The following is a 14,400-nucleotide window of genomic DNA, read 5'->3' as shown; positions in this document are numbered from 1 at the left end:
GTGGAGGCGAAGGTTTATTGTAGGTATGTGGGAGAGCATAGCCAGTGTCAGAGACAGGGACATCCGGAGAGTCCAGCGTGGTCATGATCCTGAGCCATGGGGGAGAAGGGGAGGAGAAGGGAGAGGAAAGAGAGGGGAGCCAGGTGTAGCAGGAAGCAACCAATATGGTTAGATTATAGAGGAAAGAGCAGCCCCGGCCCTGGGCTGGAGAAGGTTAGGGCAGGGGGCAGGGTATACCAACCATACCCTGTACCAGGCAGGGACTGAGGGATGCTGGGAGAACCTAGAGGCCAGCATCCACTCCAGTATTTTAAACAGGCATCTCAGCCTTTTGCCTCTGCTTGAACCCATATAGTCCTAGATGGCCTCCATCTCACAGACACCCACCTGGCTGTGCCTCCCCATTGCTGGGAACGAAAGGCATGTGCTAGTATGCCCCGCCAAGCTACCTCCAGCGGATGAACTTCCCTCTTTATTTTTACTGGCAATGTTCTTTGTCCCCCGTCTGCCTCGATTTTAAAATTGACTTAGGTCATTTTTTTAATTTATTTGTTATGAATACAACACCCTGCCTCCATGTACACATCAGAAGAGGGCACTAGATCTCATTACAGATGGTTGTGAGCCACCATGTGGTTGCTGGGAATTGAACTCATGACCTCTGGAAGAGCAGTCAGTGCTCTTAACCTCTGAGCCATCTCTCCAGCCCGACTTAGGTCATTTTTTGAGTGTTGTGAGGATGGTCACTTTAATCTGTTAGAGTACTGACTTTAACATATGTAACACATGGTTGGGTGTGCATGTTTTCAAACCTAATCTGATGATCTATGTTTCAGGTGTTTCCATTATTCACAATACATTTAATGTGATTGGCGGTTTTACTAGGATCGTCTATCCTCTTGACATTTGTTTTCCACCCAGCTCTGGGATGACAAAGAAGCGTTACGTGAATATAAGAAACAACAAAAGTGGTTTTGAAAGTTCAGTAGTGTCATGTTACAAGAAAAGTGGTTTTTCCGACAAAAGCTAAACTTACTTTTTTGTTTAGGATACATTTACGTGGTCGTCATTCATCCTTTAACGTGGGGTAAAAGGCTGTCTAATGTACCATCGATACAAATCCACGTGGCCCCCGGTCACATTTTCCTCTCTAGAAAACAGGGACAGAGAGCCCTAGAAGTGTCAGCACATCTCTGAAATCTCTCATGTAACCAGCCCTTCGTTTCACGTTTAAAATCAACCAATTGTCTAGTTCGGACTTTTCAAAGTCATCACAGTCCCTACCATCACACAGCCAGGAGAAATCCTACCGCCGGGGTTCTCAGGCAAAGTGTAATCAAAGCAGTTGAGTCGCGATCTGATTGTATTCCAATTCTGCACCTAAACTAAAGCTCAGCCGCGGTGGTGCCTCACCCCCTTAATTCCAGCACTCGGGAGGCAGAGGCAGGAGGATCTCTGTGAGTTCGAGGCCAGCCTGGTCTACAGAGTGAGTTCCAGGACAGCCAGAGCTACACAGAGAAACTCTGTCCCGAAAAACAAAAACAAACAAAAACAAACCAAACCGTCAGGCTCGTCTGTACACTCCATAGGAGAGAAAATAAATTCCATGACGAACCCGTAAGTACCTTTGGAGCACACCAAGGAGCCTCCGCTATAAGAGCGCATCCCTTTGGGAATTATCTCAAGTCACTGGGCATAGCTCCTGATCTAGGTTGTATGTTGGGATTTCTCTAAAGCACTTGTCTTCCTCGGGATTCTGCAAGCTTGGACTGCATTTCCCAGAGGCCACGGCGCCGGAAGTAACCAATCACTTCCGGTGTCTGGAGCCGCTGCGGCGGAAGGTCAGAGCCTTCTAGTTGGAGGAAGAAGTTGGCATAATTCTTCTCTGAGCTAGGCGGGAGCCGGCGGGCTGGGTGTGGTGTGGACGGTGGTGTGGGTGAGTGTGTGGGGACCGTGGTGTGCGCGCGGGTGTGACTGCGAGTGTGCGCGCGTGTGTGTGACTGTATGTTGGTGTGCTTGAGGGTGGTATGCGCGCGCTCTCGTGCACATCTCGAGCTCTCTGGTGCCGGTGTCCCCGCGCTCGTCGCTCTCCGCTCCCGCTTCCTCGCCGTCACGGGGCTGAAGCAGGGGACCAGGCTTCAGGAGCGAGAGCTCAGGGACGGAGTCTGGGGGAAGCTTTCCCTGAGCTCCACACTTGAGCTCGGGCCGAGCACTGGAGGCCGCCAGCGCCCCCAGGGTCGCCCAGGAGGGCGGCTACTTGTTGCGTCCGTAACTTTCTCAGAGCTGTGGGCACCGTGAGTGTCGCGGGAAGGGAAGGGAGTGGGCTGTGGTGTGTGGTCTGGGGTCTCACGAGAGCTCGCTCAGGCTCCCCGAGTCCGCCATTGTTCAAAAGGAGGGAGGGCTTGGAGCGGAGTGCGAGCATCATTGCTGTACACCCAAGATTCAAGAGTGAGCCGGTTCCTTCTTTGTGTTTGAGAAACGAGGTCGTAGTGTTAGAATAGCGTTGTCGGTACGTGAAGACGGAATGCGTAAATCGATGTCTCCATCCTTGTGTTTGCATTGTCTCCCCCTTTCCACTCAATATTCATAGAATCGTTTCAGAGATCCTGACGCCTTCTCTCTACAATCAGTCCGTTTCCCCAAGGTGTTAGAGGTAGGGACCTCCAGAGGTTACCCTTAGGGCTCCCAAGTTGTGATTTGCTAAATTGATTACTATATTGATGGGATCACACGTCACGAGTCCTTTGGTCAGAGTGGGAAAGTGAGCACTTGTTAGTGGCTTGTCTGGGTTGGGACCGAGTCGCTTGTGTGGACTCCTGTCTGCTTCTGTTTGTGAGTGGGTGGCTATGAGCGGTGGACAGGAGTGTGTGAGTGCGGATGCCTGGAAATAAAAGTGGTCAGTGAGCCATGCTGACCCGAGTCAGTCTGGGAACATCAAGTGACAACCCAATGAAGACTGTCTTTTTGTCCCCCAGGGGAGGACCCTGAAGAAGAATGGCCAGCTCTGGTTCTCAAGACATGGTCTGTGTAAGTTACGTTCTCTCTTTACATAGGGTGACTTTGAGGTTAGGTGACTCTGCTGTCTTTCTCTCGTGAAGCTTCCCCAGGACCCACAATCCTCCAGCCCAAGCTGCCCTGTTCCTCTCAGTGAGGGTTGGAAGGTCAGAGCACTTCCTGTCTGTCTCTCTCCCGCTGCTTCTGGAGTTTTCTGAGTGCATCCCTGACCATCTGCTGTCTGCTTGGTCTGTGGTCAGGGAGCAGTGTCCTTGCAGTGGGGGCCAGAGTCCCACAGGGAAGCAGGGTCTTTGGGGTTCATAACGTTGAAGTGATGGTGTCTTTGACTGCACTGGGAATCCTGATTGACATCTTTGGTGTGTTCAGGCTGATGACACGGGTTTGAGAGTGAATGTCCTGGGTGCATGTGTGTGAGGAGATGACCTGCTTGAGGGTCTTTAAGAGAGAGTTCAGTGGTGAGAGGGACAGGTCATCCAGGCTGCGATTGGAGGGGACAGCAGTCTCCAGAGTTCAGGGAGACCTGAGACACATCATCATCTTGAACGCAGTCAGGCGCCTTGAGCGTTTCCATGGCTCCTTTCCCACTCTGGAGTCCTTTCCCTTCTGTTTCCATCTTGAAGAAGGCTTCCACAATTTCACTCTGCTGTGTTTGTGGTTTCAGGGCTCAGTGACATTTGGGGATGTGGCTGTTGACTTCTCTCAGGAGGAGTGGGCCTGCCTGGATGCTACTCAGAGGGTCTTCTACAGGGACATGATGTTGGAGACCTACAGCAACCTGGTCACAGTGGGTAAGGCCATCTGTCCCCATGAGTGAGGGATGTGTCCTCTACACTGTTGGCTTTCCTTATTCTGAATGAACAGACAGGGCCGTCTTTCCTGTGGTAGCTGAAGCTGGGCTTGGTGGCCCATTCCTATTATTCCTTCTCTCAGAAGGCTGAGTCAGGATGACTGCTGTGAGTTCAAAGTCACCCTCAGATACATAGTGAGTTCCCACATAGCCTTATCTACAGAGTGAGGCCCAGTTTCACATAAAACAAAATAAATGAAATAAATAAGGAAACAAATCAATAGATAGAATTAAGGGCTACAGAGATAATTTGGTGTTTAAGAGAATTGGCTCCTAGCCTGGTATTGGTGGAGCACGCCTTTTATCCCAGCACTCGGGAGGCAGAGGCAGGTGGATCCCTGTGAGTTCAAGACCAGCCTGGTCTACAGAGTGAGTTCCAGGACAGCCTCCAAAACAATATGGTTCTCAGATGTACATGTAGACAGACACATGGGCATAAAATGAAATAAACATAAGTTGGGTAGAATTTAAAGACGTTGCTGAGCTCCTCCTTCCTCCCAAGGGAGTGCTGTGGGGTTTCCTTGGGTGAAAACAGGGACTTCATGAAGCACCTGCTGTTTGTTCAGAGCCTTTGGGTGAGCTCTGGGTTCAGAGAGAGACCCTGTCTCAAAAACCAGAGTGGGAGCAATCAAAGATGACACTTCACACTGCTCTCTGTCCTGTTCTCACACACACACACACACACACACACTCGCACGCACGCATGCACGCATGTATGCCTACACACTCTTAAGCATGCACCCTCATAAAAGATATACATACTGGGGGCTGGAGAGATGGCTCAGAGGTTAGCACTGGCTGTTCTTCCAGAGGTCCTGAGTTCAATTCCTAGCAACCACATGGTGGCTCACAACCATCTGTAATGAGATCTGGTGTCCTCTTCTGGCCTGGAAGCATACATGCAGACAGAATATTGATACATAATAAATAAATGAATCTTAAAAAAGATGTGACCAAATATGTATAACAAAAAATACCATTAAAAAAAAAGATACATACACTGCATGTGCATGCATACACCACTAAATGAAAGAGCATTTATGATTTACTTAGTAATGGATCACTAGAATAGACTCAGGACAGAAGTGGACCCGTTCTGCTCCCTCCGTGAACCCTTTCCTTATGACGTGCTTTGTTGTAGGTGTTTCGGGTTGAGTTTGTCGTTTCACTGTCAGAACGAGGTGTGAGTATGAAAGGAGGCAGCATTAGTGACAGCACACAATGTTCATGGCTGGTGATGTGACTCAGAGGAAGAGCACTTGCCCAGCATGCTCAAGGACCTCGTCCATCCCCAGCATTACTAAGTAGTAAATGGAAGTTAAAGAAAGAATAATTTTGTGTTACCATAGGTCAGAAAATATTCAAAGTGTTTGAATATGCTATTTCTTCTAAGTATCAGCCCTACCCAATAGATATCATCAACTCAACCTGAATTATTTCCTATTATTAATTGCTTTTTTTGAGGCCAGGTCTCATGTAGCTCAGGCTGACTTTAGACTTGCCTGAAACCAACGTCAGCCATGAACTTCTCGTCTCCCGGCCTCCACCTCCCAAGTGTTGTGACTACATGTGTGTGCCACCATGCCAAGGTTGTAGATGGAACATTGCACATAGAATCCAATGGGACTTGCCTAGATAAATGGCCTTATTAGTGAGCTGCAGAGATGGGGTTTACACTAGAGTGAAGCCTAAGGGTTCATGTTCTCACCCAGCTACTTACTTTCCTCTTAAGTGAGGCTGGCCCCCTCCCCTTTTTTCCGAGACAAGAGTCCTGCTGTATATATAGCACAAGTTGGTCCGGCTCATTCCCTCAGCTGTTTGGCTTACAGGCTTGATTCACCATGCCAACCTGTGTGGACCTTTATAATTCTATATTTTGGAGATCTGCACTAGCAGCTCATGGTGGCACACACCCTTAGTCCCAGCATGTGGGAGGCAGAGGCAGGCAGATCAAGGTTAATTCAAGGCCAGCCTGGTCTACATATCAAGTTCTAGGATATACTGGTATAATTAGAGATACCCAGTTTCAAAGAAACCAAAAAGGTTACCACATGTGTCCTTTTTTCTTTCTTTTAAGTGGGAAGTTCCATCTCCAAACCCCACCTGATCACCTTATTAGAGCAGAAGAGAGAGCCCTGGATGGTGGTGAAGGAAGAAACAGACAGCCCCAGCCCAGGTGAGTGACAAGTCAGGGCTCCAGCACTGCCAGACACAGCGTGGTCGGAGAGTCACCTCATGCCTGACACTGGGTTGACACACTTCCTTCAGAGCGCCAAGACCACAGCCAAGTCCTGGGAACGAAGTCACGGTCATAGCAAAAGCTGTCACGGGGGCTTCTAGTTCATGAGTCACTGAGTCGTTCTCATCTCCTCCCTCTTACTGGGGCAGTTACCCTCTTTCTCATTTTAAATGTATTTTATTGTTGGTTGTGTGTGTGTGTGTGTGTGCACATGTGTGCAGGTACCCACAGAGACCACAAGAGAGTGTCAGATACTCTGGGGCTGGAGCTACAGGGGGCTGCTGGCACTTGAACCCAGTTTCCTCTGGAAGAGCAGTCAGTGCTCTTAACTGCTGATGCAGTGATACTTTGACACCAGTGAAGGCAGTACTCCAGTGAGGCCCAGCAAGCATTTACTTCTGTGTCTTCATAGTCACTGTCATCAAAGTGTGACAGAGTAGCCGGTGCCTCTCACTGCAGCACTGGGGAGGAGGGAGACGCAGATCACTCGGCCTGGTTTCCTTGTCTAGCTCCAGGCACATGAGAGGCCCTGACTCAATAGGAGGATGGAGAAGCGGCTGGGACACCATGTGAGCACTCACCCCAGCCTCCACCCAGCTTCCCATGGGCGTGATGACTCCTCTTGGTTGCCAGTGAGACTTCATCTGGGACTAAACCCAAGCAGCTGGCTATACCCGTGAGAGAGTTTTCTTAAGCCACTCTAAGTGGGAAGATCACCTTAAATCCTTGTCTTTTGAGTGGTAAGGTCCCCCTTAAATCTGGGCCATCCCTTCTGTGGCAGCCTGTACAGAGGACGGGCAAGAAGGCAGCTCTTGCCTTCTGTCTGCTTCCCTCTCTCTGCTGGCAGGCTGTTCCTTCACTGACATGACAGCCTGCTTCTTTAGATTCCGGCGTGTTCCTAAGACCAGCCGAGACGTCCAGCCTCGTGGGGGAAGAGTGAACAACCCCTGCATTCCTGGACTTTGTGTTGGGGACAGGCAGTGTTGCCCTCGCGGGACCACAGCCTGTAAACCACTCTCACAAATCCCACACATACAGAATGAACGCTGCTGTTTCTCTAGGGAACCCTGACTGTCACAGGGCACATATCTATAATGCCAGGGCTTGGGAGGTGACAGCAGGAAGATCAGAAGTTCAAAGCTATCCTCAGCTACATACTGAGTTTGAGGCCAGCCTAGGCTACACGAGAGCATCTCAAAACATAGAGGGGTGGAGAGAGGGTGCAGTGGTTAAGAGCACTTGCTGCTCCCACAGAGGACCCAGGTTTCACTCCCAATGGTGCAGTGGTTTCCAACACCCACAGTGAGGCTTGCAATTGCCTACAACTCCAATTCCAAATGATCTGGTGCTCTGTTTTGGCTTCCTTGGGCACCCCGTGTGCAAACTATACACACATACATGTAGGCACTCCCAGAAACATGTAAAATGAAAATAAATTAATCATTAAAAAATAAAAAATCAACCAAATTACAACCTCAGCCACAGCCCCTCCCAATAAAACGACTTTCAAAATATTATCTAAATATATTGATTAAAAACTTTCTTCCTCATTTGCTGTGTTTATGTCTACAACTACATGTTTAAACACTTTTTCGTTGAACTGTTTGATCCTGAGTCATTGATAATGATAGTTGATACCAAGTATTTCATGCCTCCGCTAGTAAGGCATTATCCACAAATAACCTCCCATGAGTCCTTTCTAAAACACTATTACTCTCATACTAATAATACTATTTTTCAGGAGGATCTTCAGAGGGACTTTTCTTTGTGGGTTTTCCATTTCAAATAACATGGGGTTGATTTTAGTTTTTTGAACTTTCAGTGTCCAACTTCTTGCATGTGTTTATTATTGGGTCTCCTTAGTCTTCTTCCCTTCTTTTGTTGAGAATGGATTTTTTTCCCTCACATAATGTGTGCTGGTTATGGCCTCCCTCCCTCTGCTCGTCCCATTTCCTCCCCACCCCTCCATCCAGGTTCACTCCGTTCCGTCTGTCCTTATCAACAGGCCTCTAAGGGACAATAGTATAAGCTAAAACTAACACATTGGAATTGGACAGAAGGAACTGAAAGGACATCACGAAAGCAAAGGCACATGAAACAGAGACACACTTGTTTGCACACTCATGAATCTATACAAACACTAACCTGGAGGCCATAATGAATTTATGTGCAAAAGACTTGGTACAGGTTGGGTGGTGCCGGCTCTGGGCATGCTGCCTCAGTGTCTGTGGGATCATAATTTTTTTTTTTGGTTTTTCGAGACAGGGTTTCCCTGTATTATTTTGGAGGCTGTCCTGGAACTAGCTCTGTAGACCAGGCTGGCCTCCAACTCACAGAGATCCTCCCGCCCCTGCCTCCCGAGTGCTGGGATTAAAGGCATGCACCACCAATGCCTGGGGTTATAAAGCCCATTCTATAATGGCTTTTTCTTGTACTTCAGCTGTGTTGCAATACCCAGGTCCTGCTGTAGTAGGGATTTTGGACTTTAGTGCAGACATACTGCTGTGGATGTTACTGTGGTTTTACACTGGCATCTAGGCATTTGGGTTTGGGAAGATTGTAATTCTAGATGCTGGTATCTGGTGGGTGGGTGTTTTGTTTCTTGGTTTCTGTTGCCCTCTCTGGTTCTTAGGAGAGTGTGGGGCTATGTGTTTTTGGTAGGAAATTCTTTTGGGATCCTGATAGGTGTGGCCACTGGGGTCCCAGGTCAAATGTGCTTCTAGCTATTGGGAGCTGACACTTAGTAATGGGGAATGGGGGGGTGAAGGGTCCCTCAGGAGGGAGGAAAGCAGTCATTCCACCAGGATCTGCTTAGTCCCCTGGGAACCAGGTCAGAGAGTGAGGAGATGCTGCAGGAAGCAGTCTGCTACAGAGCTGGGGATGAGACTGGGGACTGGACTTGGAGGAGTAGAGAGAGGTGGAGATCTGCAGTAGCCCACCTGTTCATTCACTGCCCATGGTGACCTTTGGGTTTCCAGGGATCCCTGTTGCCGTTGTGGTTGGGATAAAGCAGTGAATGGAGAGAAGGAAGTTAGGGGGTGTGGATCTGAGTGATCACCTACAGGGATGAAGGGCAGTCTACAGCAGGTGGTCAGCTGTAGATCCAGGAATGAGACTAGGGTTAGATTTGGAGGAGATGGGGGATAGGCAAAGATCTGCAATTAACATATACCGGTTCCTTGTCCAGAGATCCTTAGTTTTCTTTAAAATTCTAATGTATTGTCTCCCCTTTCTTCTGTTTCCTTTTTAGCTTGTTCCCCGCCCAGACAGTCTCCCTATGTTGTCCAAGCTATCTTTGAACTCATGGCACTGTTACCTCTGACACTGTTACTGGGATTATTACATTGTGGACCACATCACCACCACAGATTTGTACTCCCCTTTTAAACAATTCCAGTCCTTGACCAGTGTTTTTAATGCATGGCAGATACTTGGTATTTGTGTGGCTTATTATTTTTCTTGTTATTTGGTTCAAAAACCACCAACTCTTGTGTATTTCCTGTAGTGTACATAAAACACCTAAGATTATTTCAGTACAGACTGTTTTAATCTCATTAAGCAGACATGCTTTCCCATTTCCAACCTGTCCTACTGAAATGTACTGTCTCACATAAACTTTTGTTATTTCTGCTCTCTCCTCGCTATTGGTCAGCTCAGAAAATACTTTAGAGTTGGGCCGTTGATTGAATGGATTTTGTTTGTGTTTGTGTCACAGGAAAATAAAATAGATTTGCTTTCCCTTTTCTTTCAGATTTGGAGTCAGATTATGAGGTTCAAAAAATATCTGCAGACAATCATAATAAGACTTTATCCAAAAAGAGCATAAAGCATGTAAGTAAACCTTCTGACCTCCAGGGCTCCAGTGTTAGTGATGGCCCCAACTCTAGTACAAACAAGGAACTACAAAGTTGTCAAGAAGGAAATGATGACCAAAATATTACTAACAAGGAAAAACTGCCTACTTACACCTGCCAGACTCTGACTCACAGTATAGAAAAAGCATATGAATGTAAAGAGTGTGGGAAGCATTTTGATTGTAGTTCAACTCTTATTCGGCATCAGAGTATTCATACTGGAGAGAAACCCCATGAATGTAAGCAATGTGGGAAAGCCTTTAGACTCCACCAACAACTTACAAGACATCAGAAGTCTCACAGTGGTGAGAGACCTTTTGAATGCAAGGAATGTGGGAAGTCTTTCAAACACGAATCCAACCTTGTTCAACATAGGATCATTCATTCTGGTGTGAAACCATATGAATGTAGTGAGTATGGAAAAGCCTCTAATTGTCAGTCAGACCTCATGGAACAGCAGAAAATTCATTCTGGTGAGAAACCCTTTCAGTGTAAGGAATGTGGGAAGGCCTTCACTGTTCTAACACAGCTCATCACTCGGACCCGGAACATTGATACTGGAGAGAAATCCTTTCAATGTAAGCAGTGTGGCAAGATACTCAATAGTGGCTCATACTTTGTGCAACATCAGAATGTTCATGCAGGTGAGAAAACCTTTGAGTGTAATGTATGTGAGAAGGCTTTTAGGCTTCAGGTATTCCTTTCTGAGCATAAGAAAACTCACACTGTTGAGAAACCTTTCAAGTGTAAGCTGTGTGGGTCAGCCTTCAGACGTAAGTACCACCTTACCGAACATCAGAGCATTCATACTGATGAGAAACCCTATCAGTGCAAGGAATGTGGCAAATACTTTCGTCGACGTTCAAATTTTACTGTGCATCAGAGTATCCACACTAATGTGAAACCTTTCAAGTGTAAACTCTGTGGGTCAGCTTTCAGACTTCAGTCTCTCCTTACTCAACACCAACGAATCCATACTGATGAAAGACCATATCACTGCAATGAATGTGGGAAAAACTTCCGTCGACGTTCAAATTTTACTGAGCATCAGAGTATTCACTCTGGAAAGAAACCCTTCGGTTGTAAGGAATGTGGGAAAGCCTTTAGACTTAATATACATCTCATTCGCCACCAGAGATTTCATAGTGGCGTGAGATCTTTTGAATGTACAGAGTGTGGAGAGGCCTTTCGTCTTCGTGCCCATCTAAAGAGCCATAAAATAATTCATTCAAGTGAAAAACTGTTTGAATGCAAGGAGTGTGGGAAGTCCTTCAAGCGAGTCTCCACCCTTGTTCAACATAGGAATATTCATGTTGGTGTGAAACCATTTGAATGTAATGAGTGTGGGAAAACCTTTAATCGGCGCTCAAACCTCACGCAACATCAGAAAATTCATTCTGGCGAGAGACCCTTTCAGTGTAAGGAATGTGGGAAGGCCTTCACTGTTCTGGCACAGCTCACTCGGCACCAGAACATTCATACCGGAAAGAAATCATTTGAATGTGAGCAGTGTGGCTCAGCCTTCAGACTTCATTACCAACTTACTCAGCATCAAAAAATTCATACTGATATCAAACCCTATCAGTGCAAGGTATGTGGGAAAGGCTTTGTTCGTGGTACAGGCCTTAGAATTCATGAGAAAACCCATACCGGTGAGAAGCCCTTTCTGTGTAAGGAATGTGGGAAGTCCTTCCGAATTCAATCTGAACTTACTCAACATCAGAGAATTCATACCGATGTGAAACCCTATCAGTGCAAGCAGTGTGGAAAGGGCTTTGTTCGTGGTAGAGGACTTCGAATTCATGAGAGGATCCACACTGGTGAGAAGCCCTTTCAATGTAAGGAATGTGGGGAAACCTTTCGATATCATTACCAATTTCTTGGCCATCTTAGTATTCATACTGGCAAGAATCCTTGCGAATGAAAGAATGTGGGGAGTACTTTACCCTGAAGAATACCTTAAAGCACATCAGAGAATTCACACTGGTGAGGAACCTTACCAATGTTAAAAATGTGAAAAGGCCTTTAGTTGAAAATCAAGCTTGGTTTGGCATGCTTACGTTCATGTTAGTAAAAGCCTTATGGTAAAGAATGCGGAAAGGCTTTAGCATTAATTCTAAGCTAGTTGTATATCAGAGAATTCATGCTGGTGAAAAAACCATACTAATGTAAGTAATATGGGGAAGTATCTATATTTAGTTCCGTCTTCATAGCACAGTGGAGAAATCATACTGGTGTGAAACCCTAGCACTGTAAAGTGGATTTCAGTTGGAGCTCAGGCCTTCAACATAAAGGAATCCATGCTGATGTGAAACCCTGTGAATGCATCAAGAAATGTGGAAGCATTTGTAGAATTAGTTCAGCTCTAAAACCTCATCAGAGTCCATATAGATCTGAAACCTCATGAAATAAAGAATGGGAAAGCCTTTATTATAAATGGCAAGCTTATACTACATCAGAAAATACATAATCAGGAGTCCTATGCATGTAAAGAATATAAACAATTCTTTGGAAGTTTTTCTGAACATCAGAGTACTCATACTGGCAAGACTGTAACTGAAGAGTACATGGAAAGAACTTTAATTTGCCCTAGATTTAAATGTCAAGATCCTTGATATCAAGGATCTTTTTGCAAATGAGAATGTGGGAGGTTTGTTTTTTATAGGTGATACTCTGTTGAGAATGTGTGTGAATGTCAGAAGTAATGGAGTGGCTATCATGTTCTTGATTTACTCTCATCTTAATTGTATAAACATAATTCCTCAAACACTGCTCACCTGGGACAGTCAGCTTAGGGAGAGTTGTTATTGGAACCAGGTTTATCTGAGATACCTTTCTTGTCACCACCAATGTTCCCTGGCTCCTGTCTTATTAGACTGAGTGTTTACTTTCTTTATACATAATTTGTTAATGGTGAGCACAGTACCAGCCAAAGTTGTGGGGAAAAGGGTCATAATAAATAATAAAATTCTGGAAAGAATATTTGGCTCATTCCCATGTTCTGTAAAGTAGATTTTATATTGTTCTCCATTTTATTGGCATTACTGTAACTCATATGAAAGGCAAGTGTATTGCAGATAGTTTAGAAAAGCATCATGCATTCATCCACTGTTAAATTTAAAGTCATTCTGGATAAAATCTGGTGGATGAAAAGGAACATGAGAAGATCTTTATTGAGAATCCATTACTTAAATATTTGTGTGGAGATGTTCAAAACAGCTGTTCATGAATAAGTACTTTTTAAAGGGGTTAAACCCATAAATGTTAATGCCCTGTAATTTATGCTTTCTGCCCAGATGTAAAGATAAGCTATACATTTGTGACAAGGCAAGAATTTGTCTTCTTGATGGAGACTATTGTGGAAAATTACCCTAATCTGTTCTCAGAGCCTGAGGTCAAGATGTGCCTGCTAATTTATCTTGACTTGCATTAAACTACCTGCTTGTACAAATGTCCCCCTCCATGTAAATGTTTATCTTGGCTTCTGTTAATCTGCCTGATTGGGCAAGAGCTCCCCATTCAACTGCTGAGCAGGAAAACAGGATGTGGTTTTTGCATTAAATTCTTGGAACTACACTAGTAGTCCCAGTCAACTGAAATAGACTCAGTTAGCTATAAACTGTGTCTGAGTGGGCTTTCCTGGTGGGCTCCCCATAAAAAAAAATTAATAAAAACAGCCAAATAGTCAACAACACACTTTTGTATCCTCTCCTAGATTCAAAATTGTTAACCTTCCTATATCCATCCTCTTATGTGTATATGGGTATTTGGGGCTGTACTGTTAAGAATACATTTAGAGTTGGATGAGGTGGTACATACCTGGAACCCATTAATTGGAAAGCCATGGCAGAAAGGTCAAGAGTTGGAGGCAAGGCCGGGCGTTGGTGGCGCACGCCTTTAATCCCAGCACTCAGGAGGCAGAGTCTCTGTGAGTTCGAGGCCAGCCTGGTCTACAAAGTGAGTTCCAGGACAGCCTCCAAAGCTACAGAGAAACCCTGTCTCAAAAAAAAAAAAAAAAAGAGTTGGAGGCAAATCTAGCTACATAGTGACTTCGAGTCCAACTTTGGCTGTATAGAGACCCTTTATTCAAAAAATTGTAGACTTGACTTTTCATCTCTTACTACATCAGACAATTTGGAATGTCATCCCTAACACAGAGCCCTGGTTATACTTAAGGAAGTGATCCAGAATTTTACAGCATTGAGAAATTTGTCACTGACCTTCAAACTGCCCTTTTTACATATATATATATATCCTAAGGAGAATACAATATACATAGAGATTAGGCTTTGCTCTGTCATTATATTTTCAGTTGTAATTAAACCCAGGGACTTTGTGGGTGGTAGAAATATGCTCAGTAACTAAGCTACATTCCTGGCCCTTAGCCATTGTATTTTCTATCCAAGAGAAGTTAGGTTCAGATGAAGCATTTTCATTGCAGATTG

General features: G+C 45.5%; 1 protein-coding gene across 4 annotated transcripts; it reads left to right on the top strand.

Annotated features, from left to right (window-relative positions):
* Nucleotides 1–1,820: 1,820 nt before the first annotated feature.
* On the top strand, nucleotides 1,821–13,649 carry LOC101834615 (zinc finger protein 60-like). 4 transcript variants are annotated; one of them, XM_040734440.1, is made up of 5 exons: nucleotides 1,821–1,841; nucleotides 2,976–3,027; nucleotides 3,677–3,803; nucleotides 5,940–6,038; nucleotides 9,853–13,649. In XM_040734440.1, the coding sequence occupies exons 2-5, from the start codon at nucleotides 2,995–2,997 to the stop codon at nucleotides 11,877–11,879; spliced, it is 2,286 nt and encodes a 761-aa protein (XP_040590374.1). In that variant the 5' UTR covers nucleotides 1,821–1,841; nucleotides 2,976–2,994; the 3' UTR covers nucleotides 11,880–13,649. The 4 variants fall into 4 exon arrangements, with proteins under 4 accessions (XP_040590374.1, XP_040590373.1, XP_040590372.1 ...); XM_040734439.1 differs by having other exon boundaries at nucleotides 1,836–1,936; XM_040734438.1 differs by lacking the exon at nucleotides 1,821–1,841 and adding an exon at nucleotides 1,943–2,294.
* The last annotated feature ends 751 nt before the right edge of the window (nucleotides 13,650–14,400 follow it).

This window comes from Mesocricetus auratus, unplaced genomic scaffold (assembly GCF_017639785.1).
Source record: "Mesocricetus auratus isolate SY011 unplaced genomic scaffold, BCM_Maur_2.0 Super-Scaffold_100038, whole genome shotgun sequence".
NCBI classification, from domain to species: domain Eukaryota; kingdom Metazoa; phylum Chordata; class Mammalia; order Rodentia; family Cricetidae; genus Mesocricetus; species Mesocricetus auratus.
The sequence above is the reverse complement of the archived record's forward strand: the minus strand, read 5'-3'. Positions and strand labels throughout refer to the sequence as shown.

What these genes read in the sequence shown, in the direction of transcription:
- LOC101834615 (XM_040734440.1), top strand. Translation starts at nt 2,995, where the DNA reads ATGGCCAGCTCTGGTTCTCAAGACATGGTCTGT. An exon ending in GTTCTCAAGACATGGTCTGT is followed by an intron (nt 3,028 to 3,676) that starts GTAAGTTACGTT and finishes TTGTGGTTTCAG; the next exon opens with GGCTCAGTGACATTTGGGGA. An exon ending in CAGCAACCTGGTCACAGTGG is followed by an intron (nt 3,804 to 5,939) that starts GTAAGGCCATCT and finishes CTTTCTTTTAAG; the next exon opens with TGGGAAGTTCCATCTCCAAA.